Genomic DNA, 20486 nt, shown 5'->3' with positions numbered 1-20486 from the left:
GCGCCCTTAGATCCAAAAGAAAAGGGAACAAGGTGAAAGTGAGTTTTACATATAAAAGGAAAAGACAAAAAAGGGTTTGTGAAATTTATTACGGGTTCCAAAACCTGTGGAATGACCCCTGGACCCCCATTTCAGATCGACCTGTGGGGAGATGAATTTTTTAAGACATAAATTACACCTAATGACGACACCATAAAAAAGAACAATAATGGAAAGCTATTCTGTATTTCATTATACTGTATTATTTGGTGCACCTGATACACGCAGTGCCTGTTTATGAGTCACCGTATTAGCAGATGCTCAGCCAAAGCATTTGCTTTGACCTTGCCATTCTCATTGGGGCATGAAATTACGTTGCTGGCACCTCGATATTACAGCTATAAATACTGTAAACTGCATATCTGGGCTACGTTTTCTATTGTCTTTCAACATAAACCTGATCGGTATTTATTTAAAGGAAAACCCATTGCTCGTCAGGTTATTTACAGCTCTATTTTCAATGGCTCATATTCTCTGGGCATTTTTTAAAGGCAAAGAGGCAGCAAGGCTCTTACATTAAATCCATTTCTCCAATTCTGGCACTTCTGGACTTTATGGGTCAAGACCTAGGCCGGACAGCCAATTATAAAAATTGCTTACTAAAATATTTTGGGTGGTAAAAGGTGAATGCCTTTCACTGTCCTCCAAGGTCTGAATTATGAAGTTGCCCTTGAGTGACATTACTTACATTTTGAATATTGTATTTAGAAAAAAAAAGATGCATGGCGAGGGGTCATAAATAGATGGAGGTCAATGGGTTATTAAGAAGTAGAGTGCAACTTCAACCTGTTTCTCATAGTGTGCTGGCGAGGGAGATTCTACATGTCATTTGGTTCACTACAACTGCTTTTAAATGCCATGCCCTAAATAATGACCACTCTCATAGAGTATTCATTTATGTATTAAAAAAGGAGACTCTGCTCTCATTTCCCTGCTTTATCACCTCGTACTGATGACAAAGTAGGCAAGGCCTGGGCTAGGTGGCGCCGTGGAGTAATTTATAACCACATCAATCCCTTTACCTTCTAAGCAGGCCTTGGTCATTGTCATCTTTGTCCGAGAGGTGAGTCACATAACCCCACTTACAAACAGCATCCTATTAATATCTAAGATGATGAACCTTATCCTTAACCTTACCTTCATACCAGGTATGGTAATAGACCACCAACAGCCTACCTGTGTTCCCTGTGACCCTCGATCACCGGCCCTCTACTCAGGGTGAAATCTATTAGCATTATTTATTCAACTCAATAACAACTGGGACAGCATAAAAAGAAATAAGTCAAGCCATCATTTATGTCTCACTGACAGAGAATGTATTGTGACTGTTTCACATGCTGATTTGACTTGTAATGCAAAAACTTTCTGTGCTTTATTTTCCCCAAACAAACTGTACTCAGTTTTGTACTCTGGTTGCGCCTGAGTGATTCTGAGTCAGCTTTGGGGCCACGGTCAAAGTGACATGTTTAAAGCTGGAAAATGTTGTTGACTTTGTCCTGAGAATTAGATTTTTTTTTGGTAATTATGTGTGTAACTGCTAATTGTCTAGGCTAAATTGTGGTGCCAAAATGGGGCCCAACGCTCTTTAGTTGTTACATCTGTTAATTGTAGAGGACATAGATGGCACAATTCACTGAATGAGACTGTAGCACATTATATTTCACTCAAACACAATAAAATTTACTTGATCTTGGCAAGGAACAAGTAAAGCAAAATTGCTTCAAGATGGCTGTAAGACAGTTTAAATGCAATTCATTTCCCCACTCCTCTGCAAAAGAAAGAAAAACATCAAGGACTCAAGAAGGGCAGCTAGAAATATTGGACTGCATAATTGCCAATTCATACCCTGAAATTGACAGTTGGAGGAAAACAGAAAATTATATTTTTCAATGAATATTGAAATAAACCACACTATTAGGATCTCTTTGGAAAAAAAGAAGATGTAACCACAGAGGCATCCTTCAGTGCAGATTAGGGCACAAATGCGCGGTGAAATAATATGCACGAGCGAGATTATTGTGTAAAGATTCTGCAACATGCAATCAAAGTGGGCCCTATTTTCCCCTTCATCAGCTGTCCAGCGTAAGTACTGGCAGCAAGAGGAATCCAATTTAAATTCCACTCTACCGGGAGATGGTATTGTTTCATTTTATGTGTGCTTTGACATTTCTGGCTGTTAATATAGAGTAAAATCCAGAAGTATTTACATAAATATGACATTAAACTGTATTAGAAATTAAGACTGACACATTTGCAGTGGTGACTGCGGGAGGAGGAGGATGCTTGAGTTTCTAGGTCAAAAGGTTGAGAGAACAACTTAGTATTGGCCTACTGCTATGTGTATCCAAAATCACTTTGGCTCAAAAGAGACAGAAAAGATAGGAACTAATTGCCAAACATTATGACTGATTATATTCTGTCAGTTTTCATGGAGGAAAAGTGGTCAGCTGTAAGTGGAACTCTTGTTAAAACTGAAACTTAAAAAACAGACAGACCATATCTATACTTTTCATTTTAACTCATTACAAAGATAAGGCTCAATGATATAACAAATATTGCATTTTACTCATGTTTTGACAGTTTGACTCATGATTCATCACTTCATGAACGACGATTTTTACTCCTACTTTCAACTTAGACTATTTATTTACTAAATAACACTCATACTGTAGTTAGATAATTACTATACACTGCTAAAGGTGGAGCTTGAAACAGCCTTTTCTTGACATAATTTTCCACAACAAATGTTTTGACATACAGCTTTAGGCTTGAAATTAGTGTGAGGTGGAATATATAAAACAAAAAAATCAGTTTAATGACGTATGGGGTTTGTAGTAAAGTACTTTCCTGAAACAAATCAGGAAGCTGAAGTATGAATGCACAAGATTTCCAGGTTCACTTTCATATGACTGTAATATACTGTACAAGTCAAAAGAGTTATTTTATGAATACTGTAGCGTGCTACTCAAACACTCAAACATACATTGTGCTCAGTGTTTCATTGCTCTGTTTTCTCTCATCTTTACCCTCCCTCTCCCTGAGATCAATGCCCTTATGCAAATCGAGGGTTCCTGTTTAGATCTACAGTGGAACCGACTTTACAAAATAAATCTGCATTAAAGCATCATACATATTTCATGGGCTTAAAGTGCAGTAAGAGCAAACCATTTTGGATAGCACTGTGGCGTTTTAAAACAAAACAGAAAGTAAGAAGAAAATGTGGTGTGGTATGACATCATTTTGTATTGATAAGGCCTTATTATATTTGAGATGACCAACTGAAGATCATGAACATGCCTTAGTTGTCAATAATCAGACACAAAGACAAAGAAATTTCAAAAGATATCAAGAGTCATTAGAGCCACATGAGATGTGTGTGCGAGCAGCCGGCAACCATGGATTTGGTTTCAGGTTACCTTCCCCAGTCATGGAGCTTTTAGGCTCACTTTTCACTGTTTAGCTTCTCTAATGCTGGAGGCAAAGTCCCTCAGCAGTGCAGAGGTGCAGTCCCCTAAGTAAAGAACTGTTTTGCAAGAAATTATAAAAAAGAAAAAAAAAAAAAAACTCCACTAAAAGTTTATTTGAGGTCCACATACTTTGTACATATTGTCATTGCTCAGCCATAGGCCGACTGCATGAAATAAATGGCATAACACTGCACATTTCCACCTCCACATAATATTGAACCGACTTGAATGAGTTCAGAGTAATAAAGCTTAGCTCCAAATTTTATTGCACAAATATTCCACCATGTGTCAGAAATTATCTCAATGAATTGCAAATAAACTGAAGAGCCAGCAAACATTTCTACAATCCCTGCTTAGAAAACCTCCCTGTGTCATGCCTCAAATTTACGATAACAGTTAAATTAAGTAAAAGGGTTAAAATGCTGGAAGGCGATATTGATAATTCCATTGAAAATGCAGAGGGAGTTTGTCAATATTAATTTTCCTGAACCCAAAGGAGCATCCCAACTGGTGTGTCATTTATTCACAGGGCCTGAATCATGCACTCTGAAGCTAAATCGACCCCTATTAGAGCCCCCAGGGCAAAGAGCTACGACCACAACCTCTGACCTTTATACACCAGTTTTACCAAAAAAAGGACACAGTGTGCAGCTCTGGCCAACTACTTTTCTTTTTTTTTATATATATAAACAAACAGATATAGATTATAATCATACTATTTTTAGATTCTGACAAACTTCTGTTGTATTTTGCAGTATTGCATTCCACATAAATCAAAAGCAAATCAAATATCTCACCTTTTTTCTTCAAGAAGGCTTTTCTGGTGGCCAAAGGACTCTGACGTACTTTTGGGTTCTGTAGAAATTTTACAGCAGTGGTAATCTGGGAAGAGAGAAATGTGATTTAATTTTTCATAATTAGATAATGTGAGAGGAAGAAGATAAGATCCACAGGAAAGTGATGCTGTTAACAGTACAAACAACAGTCTAGGGCTTCTTTAAGAAAAACGTTCGTTATGAATCCAGACAACGAAAAAAAAAAACATAAATGGATTCCATTTGATAGTTGCTTCTAAGCCCCCACACCCAGCCGTGAGGAGGAAGACCACCTGACCACTTTCCAGCTAAATGTGGGGAATGACCAAATCAGCAGTTATAAAATTAGCCCATCAAGACTGCTGGACAAATGGAGTATGGAGCTTAATTTGCTATTACCCTCTTAAAGACAAACTTCCATTCTTAAGTGCGCAGTGGAAGAAAATCTATACTTAATGCAGAGGTGATCATTTGTATCTAATAACTTGAGAATCCTAGGCTGAAAACTTCTGTAATTCTTCCAGTTAAAAACCTGCCATGATCAAATCACCCAGCCTGACTGTTGTAATGACTTGAAACGTTAATGCACTAGAACGTTAAATAGCATAAGAACATCAGTAGTTTTAAGTGCACTGCGTTCATCGATTCTATTATGTTTTCCTTCGAGATGCACCTTAATTTTCCACCCCAGTATGCATTTCCAAGAATTGGAAAGAGAAAAAAAATCTCCCTCAAATGGCATTAAAACATAAATTTGAAGTGGGCGCCATGAAGTGGTGCCTCCTAAAATAGATAAATATGTAAGAACACAGAGAAAGGGGAAACACACTGGAGGGGAGGTTTAGATGACTTATTATCGCACCTGTGGTCCCCGTGATTCAATTGTAAAAGTCATCCCTCTAATAGGTTGAAAGGTTTTGATTACTCTTCTTTTCTCTTAGTGTTGAAAGATACAAAGTGATTGAGCGCCCTGCCAGTGGTAATTCGTTTTGGGTAATGCATTGCATATACTATGAACCTGTTTCAATCCAAAAGAATTGCAGTTTAAACTTGTCTGGGGGGTAGGTGTGGCAGGGAAGCTGTATGAGGAGCTAGATTTCTGTGACAAACACACGGTGCAGTATACGATCACGGCACAGGCAACTTCATGGAACTTATGAAAATGTATTTGAATTTTCATCGGTGTACGCAGACTGTGATGAAGCTGTAGAGCAACTTAATTACACTTTTATCTTACGCACATTATGAAAATACCACTAAGTACCCGCAGACTTTCTGTGGAAGTATTACGCCATAGATCTGCAAAAGTACTAATTATGCTTATGTTTATTCCGTAATGAAACTTCTATTGTGAATTTTATCAAAATGTACCAGATTCATCCCGAGAGATGCTGCCACAATTTATTTAGACACTAATCTACAATTTTACTGTGACACTACCGTGACCTTGATATACATGAGGGTTACGCAAAGGGGTATGGAATTTCCTGGATCTCTATATGCTGAGGGCTTATTAAAATCAGTCACCCGGAACCTTCATTGTGACAAGCAGATTAAACCATTTGCATGGTGAAACCCCAACTGATGTCCTGGGCCAAAAGATACAGTCAAAACACAGAGAAAATATCCCTTTGATAACAAGACAAAATCACCCTGCTCTCGGAAATGCTCTCACTGTTCAAGTGAGCGAGCCAACAGGAATACTTGTGGCGAAGGCAGAAACCAGAGATAATAAACACACTAAAATCTAATATTCTAATATTTATTTCAGTAAATAACAGAGTGATGTAGGCCCTGTGAGAGGTGAATGACCTAATAGAAGAGGAATATGCTGAATGAGCAAACCTTGTTTACATTCCCTTAACATCTCAATAGCGTAATATCGACAAAAAAATTGTGTCGATGTTAATAGGCATAAGCACGACATCTTAGTAAGGACCATAGCTAGCTCAGCGGCAAACTAATGAGGCAAATGTCCATTTGGTTAGTGGTAGATCTTTAGGGAAAGGAAAAGAGCACTTCTTAGCAGATGACATAGATGCTTTGCACAAGTTCCACCCACACATCTCAATCAATTATAACCACATTGCACAGACTTTAGTCTTGTCTTGTTATTGACTTACAGATCATCCCAGTTAAAGTGTTGGATAGCACACAACTGCGCTTTTAGGGGGGTGAGACGGATAATAGTGCAAAGCACATTCTGGCTAGAAGTATTAATAACTAAAAGAAAAATTAGGTGAATTTTCTTTGTTTCAGAAATATAGTGAATCATTTATGGTTTAAAACAACAATTAGCCTCTTTTGTAAAGCTTCTTGTAAAGCTCTACCTGCTAATGCACCAAAGTGCTGCATGTTAAGAGCAATAATCTTTACAAACTAGATAACCAATAAAGTGTCAGGTAAAGCCGAAAAAGAGGCGAAAACTCAATCATAGGAAGAGATAACATTAACCAACACACTTAAAGAGAGTGAAGTTGATGAACGGACAAGATTACAGCTGTTATTGGGTTTGAAGTAGACAAGACTTTGCACTGCACTTGTCTGAAAATTACAATTGTGAGACTTTAAATTGTGAGAAATAAGAATGAAATCCAATTATATTCGAACCACATGGTTGGACGCCTGAGGGGATCCGTGTAACCAGTTGTATATTTTTGCTCTAACTAGTAATAGCACTTAACTATAGTATAGGCGGAAGACTTATGGATATTTTGCAGTTGTGCATCATGGGGTTTCAGGATGTGAGCGGTTGGGGAATTCAGACTTTCTATACTGAAACAGCAGTTATTATTTGTTTCTTTCATCTATGTTCAGGTGTTTCAGTATTTGAAACTATCTGGGTAAATAAAATAGCAGAAAACATTTAAATCACACACGACAAAAGTATGCCTCCTAAGAAAAGATTCAAGAGTCTTGTTGACTGTCTTGAATATTCAGGAAAAGTTAAACCACTATTCACTAAGTGCTCTGAAGTGTGATAAGGTAAAAATGCAGTGTATGCATGCATGGTGTAGGTCTCTGAGCTGCTTTTGAATTTTGATATAAATACTACGTCTTACCAGTATTGTGGTACTCTATCATAGTATTATGGAACAAAACACTGCATAAAAAGATCATTCAAAAGTCACATCTACCTTTCTTTTTTTTTTTTTCTTCAGAAAATTAAATTGCTATGCGCTTAGCAGCTATAAAGACATTCATGGGGCATGATGGAACTAGAAGTTGGGTGAGGGGGGTGCAATGGAGGGGCTAAAAGGAAATCATTAGCAAGTACAGGATTCAGTCTCAGTGTGAATCAATTCATTCCAAATTGCCCCGGCCTGTACATTTATGGAGAAGTGCCCCTGATATAATAACAGACTGACAGACATGGACAAAAATTGTGTTAGACTAGTCTCAAATTTCCCCCCCCAAACACACGTTTGGAGGTCCAAAAGTGAGAGAAAGTGAGAGACAGCGAAAAATGAAGCTCTATATTAATTTGGTGCTTTCATGGATGATTTGCTATCAGGAGCAGCTGTCTTAAATGACTTAACCCAATACCTTCCTGATACCAGAGCCCTGCCAAAAAGGAATGAAGTTTTAATGCGATTATTGTATTTCCTTTAGTTGCCTGACTGGTTGATGTGGCCAACAGTGCTTTTTAATCTTTTTAAAAGAGCAGCTTTAAATGCCCTTCTAATTGTGACATCTTTCCCGCCTTAATGTGACCTTTAGCAGAGGAAGCGGGGCCACATGGGAGCAGCTATAGGGAATTATTGACCCTGAGAGACATCAGGAAGTGAGGTGCAGACCCGACCATTTAGCTAACCTCCTCATCCACACTGGTTCAGACACTGCAGGCTACATCAACGGCGCTGTTGGAGTTGAGCCATTCTGACTGTACAAAAAGAACCTTTTGTTTCTTGCCATCTTCACTTTTCAGCGGTGCTTTTCAGAGAAGCTACAATGTGAGAAAATTAAATGAACAACCTTTACCGAAACTCAACATCATCTTCAGTAAAATCTGATAAAGAAGTACTGGTGAAACGTGGGCTTTATTCTCCATCTCGTGACAAACTATGATGCAGTTTAGACTTACTTCTGTTTAGACTTTCTGTTCCAGACACGGTACAGTAAGTAAAAGGGTAAATACAGTTGGTTGGTTTTCTGTGTCTTAAACTCTCTGACTGTGGTCAATCTTTATTGAATGATTCTAACTTTTGAAATTTGAAAAGGTCAGAGTCAACATTTCAACAGATGAAAAAGGGTCATGGAAAACTTCATTGACATTTGCTTTGCAAAGGTTTAAAAATAACATACAGCGCTGTATCAGTGTCAGTGTTAGAGCCATGGGCAAGGCTACAATCATGACATCAAAAGCGCATTATGCAATTTTTGTACAGGGGGGGTGGTGGACGGAAATCATGCTTTTTTTTTAAGACCACTGCATGTACAGACCAAACTTTCCATTCAGCAGCATTTCCCTATCAGGGCTCTGTCATCACAAACATGGAAAAGTTGAGTAGGTTCAGCGGTAAGAAACACTGGGGGCTAAAGTACATTTGATCCACCAAGGACTATAAAACTGTAAAAACTGTGCAGAGTACAGATAATGCAGATAATACAGATAATAAACCGGCACTGGAGTTAGGCTATCAAGGAAAAAGAAAAGTTACCCTGTTCCTTCCTCCCTTCCCCTATGGAGATACAGAAATCTACTTTTACTATGATGTAAAAATAACATTTTAAAACTTTCCACTCATATGTTATGATATGCAGGGTATGCATGATGGTGCCATATGATTGCTTCACTTCCTTTATATTGTCAATTCAAATTATGATATGTCTAAAAAAAAAAAAAAAAATAGGGTCAAAAGGTGCGTTGTGTGTTTTTGCAGGTTGTAGTTTTAAGTCTCTTTTAAGATCTGGATAAACAAGAGGAAAAAAATGAAGCATTTTAGTGCAGCATATTTTAAAAGTAAGATGATGCAACAACAAAGAGGAGTGTTTCTCTTTTTCTTGTGAGATCTAAACCTGAGGAGAAACACGTGGCATTCAGCCAAATCAAAACTGGCTAGAGAGATATGGTATAAAGCAGAGTCTGACATTTCTTAATGTGCAACTGTCAGTTGTGCTGCCTGGGGTTGCCCTTGATAAACTAGTGAGACAGATGACTGTTTAGATAAGGACATCCCCAGCGGGGCCCTGAGAGCCCAGATGACTAAAGAGCAGCGACTCCTTCAGTGACACCTCACTTTTACCCACTTTGGAAAAAAAATACTTATATAGCCCACAAATTCCTTTTAATTCAGGTAAAAGGCCCAAACCATGAGTCTGGAGCAGCTCTGAGAGATGAGGGTCATCAGAGATTAACCCATGGCACTTTAGCAGTGGGGGTGCAAGAGGGGAGTCGCAGCGGAGCACAACAAACTACTTAGCCACCACAAAACATTCCAGCCCCTTCTCAGCTGCAATCCAGTAATGGATACTTCCTCAGCTTCTCGATTGGTCAAAATGTTTTCATACAATAATTTAATTCAGAAACACATTTACAAAGCAGGAGTAATCAATTTTAATTAGTTGATTTTTTTTTTCATTCGCATAAAATTTAATGTACTGCCATCGATCTCTTTTGTTCTTTAATGCAGTGCCTCTTTCCTGTAATTTGAAGCTTTTTTTTTTTTTCTTTTTTTTTTTTCTTTTACAGTCAATGATGACATTCTGTGACAAGCAGCTTCATATGCTTTTCAGTGCGGGGAATTTGTGTCACCAAACAATGCATGCAATGTAACTTCAGGGCAGTAGAATGTACAAAATGTGGTCATAATGTGGTTTATACAAGCATTACATATGACAAGTTTTGTTTAAAAATAGACATTGAGTATATGAAAAATGTTTAAAATATAATAAAAATATAGAACTGGATATTTACTACTTTGGTCGCTGATCATTGCTTTCTGATTTTAACATCTTTAACACAAGAGTGACATATTTAGGTTATTTGTCCACTTTAGAAATGAACAAAAACTGCAGTGAGGGTGAATGTCAATGATATTACATGAGCAACTCTGTGTGCCTTTTTCTTACAAGTCACGACTGTTACCACACAACACAAAATTGCTCACAATGCAATTTTAGATCAGTGGGATGGACTAAATGTGTGGTTAAAATGTGGTTTATAAATGTGTTGTGTATAAGAAGTTTGTTTGAGAGAAAGAAAAAAAACTTATTGGTGCACTTGAATTTTACTTTTAAATAATACACCAAGTTTACTTAATGAAATGATTTTATACAATTTCAAAACTGAAACCAAAAAAAAAAACAAAACTGCACTCAGTTCAACAAAAACAGGTCAAACATTTGCATTGAAAAATAGAAGTTTTTATATGTAATAAACTGACCTGCATAAATTATTTAAAAGTTCTTTAGTAAACTGAAACGGATGAAGCAACCGGCTACGGCCACATAAACAAACACAAAGGCTTTTCTTAAAACTGCCGCTGCTCTGTGTGTTGTCCTTCATATCATCAAGGCCCGCCGGCTTTTCACATTCAATTAGTTGATTGAGGCAAAATGCAAGCGGCACCAGCAGCAAAACAACGTGAAGCTTGTGTCCAAGCGACACACCACAGAAGTTGTGTTGTGGTGTCAAGAGAAGAGCCGCCTCCGTCACAAGCAACTTACAGTGACAAGCCTATCCTCTTCTGTTGATCCAAACTGCTCCTCTCACTGAGGCAGCACACACCCACAGAGACACACACACACACACCCTGCAATACACACACTGCAAAGCAACTTGAAGTGAACCACTGCGATAGGCAAATAAAGCAGGGAGCTGGGTTGAAGATGCAGCGAGTTGGCATCAGTTTTGTGTGCTGTCCTGCCAGCCTGCCAAATTGACTAATAAAACTAGAATAGAGAGGCCAGTGACAATAGAGAGAGAGGTGTCCTTTTATTGATCAAATTATTCCTTCTTGGTTACGCTGTGCCACCGGATGAGAGTATGCTCACAAAGACAACCAGACAGATTGTGACATTCCAGTGACATTATAATCACGCGTCAACCCTTCTCCAGTCAATAGGCTGAATGCACTAATCGTGCGTCTTGGATCAGCAATTTCATGGTCTTCAAAGGGGGCCAGGAATTGGTGGCATGACCCTCCACACGGGGTGAGACCCCTCTTTCCTCAGTGAGTGCCACGGAGAGAAGGAGAGGAGAAGGATGGTGTTAGGGGAGACGCATCGAGGCAGGAGGGGAGCCAGAGAAGATTAACATCGCCATCTACTGGTCAGGGGTGGTACGGGTGGAGTCAAACGGGGGTGGAGGGTGGAGGGGGGAGGGGGGGGGCCTGGCAGTTTACCCTTGCGGCCTGTCTTTAACTGAGATCTGTCAGAAACATTTAGGCACACTTGCCAAGACAATGGGCCACACATCTACAGCGGCGGATAAGTCAGAATGAACTCACTATCAAATGAGGGGGGGGGGAATTTAAGGCAGTAAACCTTGGTTTGGTTTTGGAGAAAAAGAGCAGGCAGAGTCTGTTCCTGATCACGCTAAGTGACAAAGAAAAATGCTGCCTAATTCTCCTTTTCTGGAGGCGTCCGACTGCCAGTAAGAATCTAACCTCAAGAGTAGGGTAAGCATAAAAAGTGTGGTGCTGACAGCATCAGAAAACAACAATCATCAGGGTCACAGAAGTAGCAGTTCTCTTCTTTCTCATTTAAATAATAATACATTTCATTTGTACCGCACTTTTCATTCATAGTGAAACTCAAAGTGCCACAGTATGAATAACATAGAACACAGTCTAGGGTCTGTGCCGCCCTCAGACGGTTAGGGAGGCTGTTCCACAAGTGTGGTGCAGCAGAGCAGAAGGCTCGATCCCCCCCCCTGGGTGTGGAGCTTAGTGCTGGGGGCCCGGAGGAGCAAGCTGCTGGCAGATCTGAGGGTGCGGGTTGAGGTTTGTGGTGTGATCAGTTCCTGTAGGTAGGGAGGAGCATGTCCACTGATGGATTTGTATGTGAGCAGCAGGACTTAATAGTCAATCCTGAAGGAGACAGGGAGCCAGTGCAATGAAAACAGAATTGGTGTTATATGTTCGTGGTTTCACACTCCCATCAGGATCCTGGCAGCGCTGTTCTGAATGTACTGGAGCTTCTGGATGCTCCTGCCAGGGATCCCTGTGAAGAGCGAACTGCAAGCAGTCCGTACTAGACGGGATAAATGCACGGACAAGTTTCTCTGCATCTGACAGGGTTAGAGAGGGGCGGAGTTTACAGATGTTTTTGAGATGGTAGAAAGAGATTTTGCACAGATGTCTTATATGGTCTCCAAAAGTCATCCTAAGGTCAAACCTAACACCCAGATTAGTGACGGGGAACCCTATGCCAGAGAGGATACGAACACGACAGCCAGTCAGATCGAATAATAATTCTTCATTTCAAGCTTTCTGAACCAGTGGGATTTAACGCTAGAGATTTCACTGTTATTAAAATGTCACAAACTGAAAAACTTATTTGACGTGTGGTTTATTCATGACACACCCAAGCATGATCCACCTATTCTGGGAAGTTCAGACAGAATTTTCAGGTTTTGCAGCATGTTTGCTTAATGCAAATTGTCAAAGTATATGAATGTACGTGACAGTGAAATCAGCACGCTTACTCTTATTTAGTTGCATTCACCAGGCTTAATTCAAACCTCATGCGTTTGGATGTCAAATTATGATGTTTTCTAAAATATATATATTTATATATATATTATCTCTGCCAAATTTCTCACAAGAGGAAAAACATATAATACTGTAAAAACAAGTGTTTCGCAACAAAGAACTAACTGTACGGTATTTTTTCAGGGAAGGCCAAGACAGATAATGAATCTATAGAAACAGGTTTTCCTCCCTCAAAATGATTTATGTCTCCTTAAATTGGAAGAGTTATTCATATCGAAACACACACAAAAAAACAGGAGTAATCAGATAGGAATGTTGCACGTCACTGCTGCACAGCACCCATACTTTTCGTGACTATGTGACAATCAAGAGGCAGTGGTCAAAGTTAAGGCGTCAACACCCATCTAAAGTCTACATCGAATCACGTGGTGATGGAGGGGAAAAAAAAATACATGTTTTACTCGGCTCCTCCGAAAGAATGAGGAGAGGAGACAACCTACAGTGAAGCACTATAATGTCACACAGGGTGGCGTGTTACAGCAAAGGGGCTGAGTTGGCAAGCAGCTCAGCAGCAGACACGCACCTGTTCTGACATTTTCTGTCGACCTTGACACAGAAAACACATGACAATGCCACTCTCTGCGTTTCAAAAGTACAGGGCGTTTGACGGAGCCCCTTCACTTCCCCTTTTCTCGTCCCCATGATACCTAAAACCACTTTCTACTCGGTATGGAAAGGGGAAAAAAAACCATGACGTAGTCCTGTAGAAGTGAGGAAGGACGGATAGGAGGCGAATCGCATAGTAACTGACAAAAACAGTGACTTATAAAGGGGAAATATCAACAAAAATCTGACACGGAGTCATATTTGAGGACAACCAAAGAGTGCTCACTCTTTCCACAGCGTTGCAGGCCACCAATACCTTCCTTAAAATCCCTAAATTCCAATGTAAACACGATCCAGGAAAAGGGCAGAAAAGCCTCAGTCTTTCTTGCATTTATTCAACCTCTATCATCTCATTCTCACTCCTTCTTTTGATGTTCACGACGGAGCTGAAATGCATCCATCCACCTACTATTTTAATCAAAGAGAAAGCAAAGTACTAGTGCCAGGAGAGCCGCAAAGGAAAACAAATGCAATCTTCCTGTTAATAACTGCATTAACAAGAAGTCGACAGTCTTGACGTACATGCCAGGGAGGGAAGCCAGTCCAGGTGTTGGATAATTGTCAGTTGTGCCAGTGGCTACGGTTGCTTTTTTACTGTGCCAGCCTCTGTTTCACTGCTGGTCTACACTTGTGCCCCACCTTAATGATAGCTTTTAAAAGTCCTGTTTTTGCTGAAGACTGCATACAGACACAAAGAAGTCTTGGCAACGGTTTCTTCATGCTGACTGTAGTGGACTATAGATGAAGGCTGCTATAACCTGTGCCAAGTCAAGTGTAGCTCAATTTTAAAGATGCATCAGGGCGCTTTCATTTAAATGAAAGGCCAAAAAAAATCCACCTTGAAAAAAACATATCTAAGCTCTGTAACCTTTCAGAAAAACAAGTCCATACATTGTCACTCTGGCAAAGAACCATATATCAGAAACACATCACAGTAGCTGGAAAAACAACTTGCCAAGACAGCAACTTGTCAGAAATGATTCAAGTGTTTCTTTCATTCAAAAAAAAAAAAAACTCCTTCAGTCGCAGGTGAGGACAACGTCATGCTGAGAGGCGGAGATGAATACCGAGCGAGGCTCAACTTCTCATTATTACATACAGAAAACAGTTTACTGTCAATAAACTGCTGTATCATACTTCTAAAGTTAGGCTAATTAGAGTGCAATTGTTTGGCTGATGTGCTCTATTTTAGAGGGTTTTAAGATGATTTATCTCAGTTTCTGCATTTTGTCACTTTCATTTTAGCCAAGAGAGTATAGCCCACTATCTCTTTTTTTTCAGATTCCCCAGATAAAGCCACAATCTCAGGGCGCCACACACTGAGAAAGTCTGAAATCCCATTAGCATTTTGCTTTCATTATTTTTAATCAAACCCAGAAAACCGACACATATTAATTAATATCCATTACCAGTTTTTGCCCCTCTCCCAGAGAAGACGTTGGGGGGAAAAGAAGCAATTAACTTAACAAAATAATCAAAAAAATGATTTCAGAAATCCCTGATAAATGTCATGTGAGGTCCCGTCTAAATGTAAGAAGTGTAATACATTCTTGCTGTCATATTCCATTAAACTGCTATTACAGTCTTGATAGAACTATTAGTCACTACATTATTAATAACATTAATGTATTTACATTTTTGGTGTACAAGCCTGCTTTCATGCAATAATTTATGAACGCGACTTCAGATATGTTATAACGTTGCCCATCTAGGCTCTTTTGTGTTTATTATTGATTGTGAAAACAGTCAAAATTCCAAGTCTAAACCCCCTTCTGCCCTCCCCCCACCCCTTAATGTATTGGAGTGGGCTGTTTACATTAAAGGACTGGAATAAAGTGCATTTACATCTGAAGCATAACTTCATAATTTACATTCCAACATTTATTAGAGGTGACAAACGAGCATTTGGTCCACTCGTGCTTTTCCACAATGCAGCACTCATTCAATCCATATAAATTACAGCTGGGCTAGGGAGTGCAAGAGCAAATTATTTTATTATATTTATGCATGTATGACTCTATAGGGGGTTACTAAGACAAACAGGGAATTACTTGATTAGGCCAACTGTGGTTAACAAAGAAAGAAATATGAGATTGAGGGCTGGGCCAATCAAATTTCAGCATTATTTAAATGTTTGGCCCTTATTCAAATATCTAAAATACACATATCTTAGTATAAAAGCTTTAGATTTATAAGCCTGTTGTATTTTTTAAATGAGTAAACTGCAGATGTTATCTTTGCTGCATTTTAGAGTACAACACTGTGTATTTTATATAGCATAGAGAGCTCTTAAGTATTGCTGTTTTAATAGCTTACCCTTAGCTAGAACTAATATTATTCAATTAAAATAAACTTGCCTAAAAGGCAGTATTATATTACATAATTAGACAGGGCAGCATTTTCAGAAGTGTAGTTACAAATGCACTAAGGGGATCCCAGCATTTGAACAAATATCTGGCGCTGTAGGGGAGCTTGCCGACAAATTAACAGCTAATAACTTACTGGGAAGCCAGATAAAAGGAGAAAAAAATGTTCCCCAAAGTGTCAATTACAAATAATTTTCCTCTGATTTCCATACTTGTGAAAGCATGATATGCTAAAAAGCATTTTGAATGGTGTGTCAAAATTGCAGGGTGTTCGTTTATTTCTTTTTTTATCATTATTATTATTATTATTATTTTTATACACTGGATTCATTTGGGGTTGAAAAAAGAAGTCAGCATCAGCAGCAGGGTTGTTTTTTTAGGATGGTCTCAGCTCAGAAAGCGTTAAACATATGACTCCCACGCAAGATCACTTACTGGTCAGGTTGTAGAGAGACAGACAGACGGGTGCGGGGACAGGGGGAAATGAATGGGGGATTCAATCAAATTCATGTTCATTAAAATCAGAGGACATCACAAAAAAATAAAAAGATGCTGACAAATCAAAGGGTCTCAGTACCTGAATTACCATAGTCATTTACTTATTAAAGCTAGGATGCTTCCTGTCAATCAAGAGCCATCACATTCTCCATTTACAGCGGAAAGCCGGCGTAATTGCTTCTCATACTAATCAACACAACTTGTGTAATTATGCCTTGAAAGTGACATTGGAGGCTGAGAGCGATGTGAGCAGTCTTGACAGCGGAGACATCTCAGATTCATCGGGAGATTTCTAGCCTTGCTGCAAGGAGACAAGCCACTCTCAGACCAAGTTACTCAGTCGAGCAGTTTACAACCATAAACACAAAGAAAAGATGATAAATCAAGCTGAAGTAATTACAAAGCAGAATAGAGTATAAGGGAAGCTCAGCTCAATAAGGCCAATTTCCCAAGTATATTGAGGCAAAATGACTACGCTGTAATTAAACTGGTGTCGTATTTCTATCATTTCTTAAGTAAACATATTATGACAGTTCACTAAATTGTGGGAGAATAAGAAATTACAGCTCTGTTACCATGCTGCTTACATTAATATGCTTGCTGAGACGAAAAAACCCTACAAATAAAGTCCTAAGCATTCATTAAAGTTTATTGAATTCAGCTTAATCACAGACTTTACATACGTCTCCAAAATGAACTTTGCGTAAAACTAGCTTCAACATTCTTCTGAGCATTGGAAAACTATCCAAACCATATTCCCAGGCTGCATCTGTCACTAGTCACACTGCGGCCCAGCCAGGAAGGTCAGAGTGAGGTCAAATTACTGCAACAAATCAAGCGCCACCGGTCATGACACCGAGCGCTATCTTCATAAAATATGTGAATTATTGACATAAAGTGACAACAGCTTCTTCTTCATATACAATAAACTTTACAGTAAATTAAAGGATTTTCAATGCTTTCATCAAAAACGTCAAGATAAAAAAAAAAAAACACTATTGTCTGTGTTGGCAACGCAGATCTGAGTCCGGCTCAGCACATGAGGCAGAAACCACAAAATAAATAAAATTTATAAAATGGGTTGGACTCATCTGTGCTCATGATTTTCAAAGAGGTGGGTGGAACCATCAGAAGAAAAAGTCACCAACATCAAAAAGAAGTCAACTGATAATTCTGGCATACTATGAGGGGAATAAGCATAATGATTTCATCTGCTAACAGAAACGAAGATGAGAGATTTATGGCTCATAAAAAGTTCAAAAGACAGAAAAACCAAAAATCCTTGTCTGTGTCATTCCTCACTCATGACCTCCAAACTTTAGCACATGTTGAAGACAAAGTACAGAAATGCTCTTTTGTGGCCAAATATGAGAAAAACAGCTACAGTTACTGACACAGAAAAACAGAGGCTTTTACAGGAAAAGCTTGTGTGATTCACCCCCTTTGCGTTCAACTCTAATGAGTCAAAAAGTGTGACCCGCACTTAAACAAGAAGTCACAGCCAGAAGCTGTAAACTCATCCCCCCCCCCACCCCCCCCCACCCCCCCCCCCACCACCACCACCACCACTACCATCCAAAGCCAGCAACGTCGGCAGGACCTGGAAGATGTGCTCCGAGCATGCACGATAAATCTGACGTGAAATCATAATCATAAAAGCAATTAGCTGACCCTGCGCCACTCGTCCTTGGACATGACAGTGAGAATTCATACAGAGTCCTCTAAGGAGGCTGGCTGCCGGGTTGAGCGAGGAGGGGAGAAAAGTGCAACACAGCAACAATAAAATGGAGGGCCCTTCCTGTATCATTAACCACCGAAACAAACAGCGCATGATGCACAATGAGTGCTGCGCTGAGAAATAGAGAATTGAGCTTTTATTCTTTCCAAAGAGAAAATATCAGTGCGACCACTGAAACAAAACTGTGGTCTGAAACTGTTTCACATGTACAACCATGGTGAAGTAAAATAACATCAGAATGATGCCATTTCATCTCCATATCTTACATCGCTCCACATTAGGCCGCACTGTGCGCTTGCAGTTTTCAGATAACATCCAGAATGAGTTTACTTTTTCTGAAATTAACCACGAAAATATGAAGATCGATGCTTTCCCCCACACACACACACACACACACACACACATTTATTCTGTGCTGCTGCAGAGCGTGAAACATGTTTACAGTCAACGTGACAGGATACAGAATCTATTGACTGTAAGATGGCAGGTGATCAGATTTATTCGACTTTTCTCTTTCAAGGAATGTGTTAGAATCTGAGAAATCTCTCCTCACACACCCTCGCATGCACACACACACACGCACACACACACACAGTTTCTCACACCATCACTTCCCACCCAGTAATTACAGCAAGGCCGGACTAGTGGCTGCCACCTAGTGACCGTCTTCTCCAATAATCATGAAATATCTCTATGGCTCGCGCCCCCACTTGGACCATAACTCTCCTTTACTGCAGACAGCTCCAATAAAGGATTACAATTACAATTAAAGTAATGAGCAAAGAGGAAAAAAGGAAAATCTCAGAGAAGGTTCCCTTGACTAACTAAATGGTAGCCTAGTTTCTTGACAGAATGGAGTTACCATACCAGACTCATTACTGGCTCCCATTTCTTATTCTGCCCCAATAATTAATTCGGAGCGTGTTGAAACCTGGAGTCCTCAAAAATTAAAATAATGGTTTTAAAAGTGATGAATGTGAAATGAATTGAAATGTGAATGATCAAATAAGAGATTAACTTCTTGTTATTTTTGCTTTATGATGGTGAAAATGAAAAAAAAACCTTCAAATCACTTAAAAATATGTTCTGTTTTGTTTTGTTTGTTTTTTGGGTTTTTTTTTTAAATTGTGCAAGTCATATAATCCGGTGAAGAAAACACACACACACGCACACACACACACACACACACAGGCAGGATAGATTGCTGTTAAAAAGACACATCTTTCAACAAGCACATGTTCCGGGGGGGGGGGGGGGGGGGATAGTTCAGAGCAAAAAATAACTGAGTCAAGACCCGAGAGTAACCTCTGACTTCCTGGTATCACAACTGTGTTACATTTCTGTTTCACCCACGCTTAAGTGAAAAAAAAAAAAGAAAAAAAAAATTCTCTTTTCAGAGCTAACATATGAGCAACATCTGTCCGCCTGCGACTCACAGAGATCAGCAGAAAAGCTGTCAGGGAGAGAGGGAGAGGTGAAATGAGGAGAAAAAGACCCAGAGAGAGACAAAAGGGTACAGTAGCAGTGTTGGTGCCTTCAATGATTACTGTTCTGCCATCCAGCCAGGTCCCCCACAACTCCTGCACTTAACACGCTGTTCCTTCCCCCCCCCCCCCCCGCCCCCCTCTCTCTCTCTCTCTCCCTCTATAGTATGATGGCTATTGCAGAGGGGCTACGGAAATTTGGAGACTGCTGAGCCAAAACAGATCACTTCAAAGCAGCTTATTTAACGCTTGCTAAATTTTTCATCATAGTTGCTTAATATCCTGGGGAAGGGGAGCTTTTGAAGTTGCTGTGAGACCGGGATATTCTTCTTACGATTCTTTTTTTCCCCCCTCCCATTACCACCCTCCCTCTGCTGTACTAAAACCCCCAAACCTAAACACACACACACACACACACACACACACACACACACACACTCCTCAAACTCAGTTTACATTACATATGCCCACATCCACATACAAGAGGTGGGTACAGATGCATCTCCTGCTCACATAAACCGTACACTTGCATCCTCATACACAAATATACACTTTTTCATTTGGGGCCGTTGAGAGTAAAATGACTTCATTCAAGCAGGGATCAACTCTCCTGTAGATCAGCTGCACGCCGACACGTCATGTGGACACTCGGCCCTCCCTTCATATAGCAGCAACAAAAAGTTTGTCATTAAGTGGCAGAGGTTATTCCTTTTTTTTTTTTTTCAGACAAAACTAGAGACAAACTGACTCTGTTTG

At 39.6% G+C, this 20486-nt stretch overlaps 1 protein-coding gene across 2 annotated transcripts in view; it reads right to left on the bottom strand.

Moving 5' to 3' along the window:
- Positions 1-20486, bottom strand: part of pex14 (peroxisomal biogenesis factor 14) — a 46112-nt gene that overhangs the window by 20965 nt on the left and 4661 nt on the right. For both annotated transcript variants that reach the window (XM_067591925.1, XM_067591926.1), the window contains exon 3: positions 4304-4388. In XM_067591925.1, coding sequence (XP_067448026.1) covers positions 4304-4388 — 85 coding nt within the window. The remainder of the gene's footprint in view (positions 1-4303; positions 4389-20486) is intronic.

This window comes from Thunnus thynnus, chromosome 6 (assembly GCF_963924715.1).
Source record: "Thunnus thynnus chromosome 6, fThuThy2.1, whole genome shotgun sequence".
Lineage (NCBI taxonomy): Eukaryota > Metazoa > Chordata > Actinopteri > Scombriformes > Scombridae > Thunnus > Thunnus thynnus.
The sequence above is the reverse complement of the archived record's forward strand: the minus strand, read 5'-3'. Positions and strand labels throughout refer to the sequence as shown.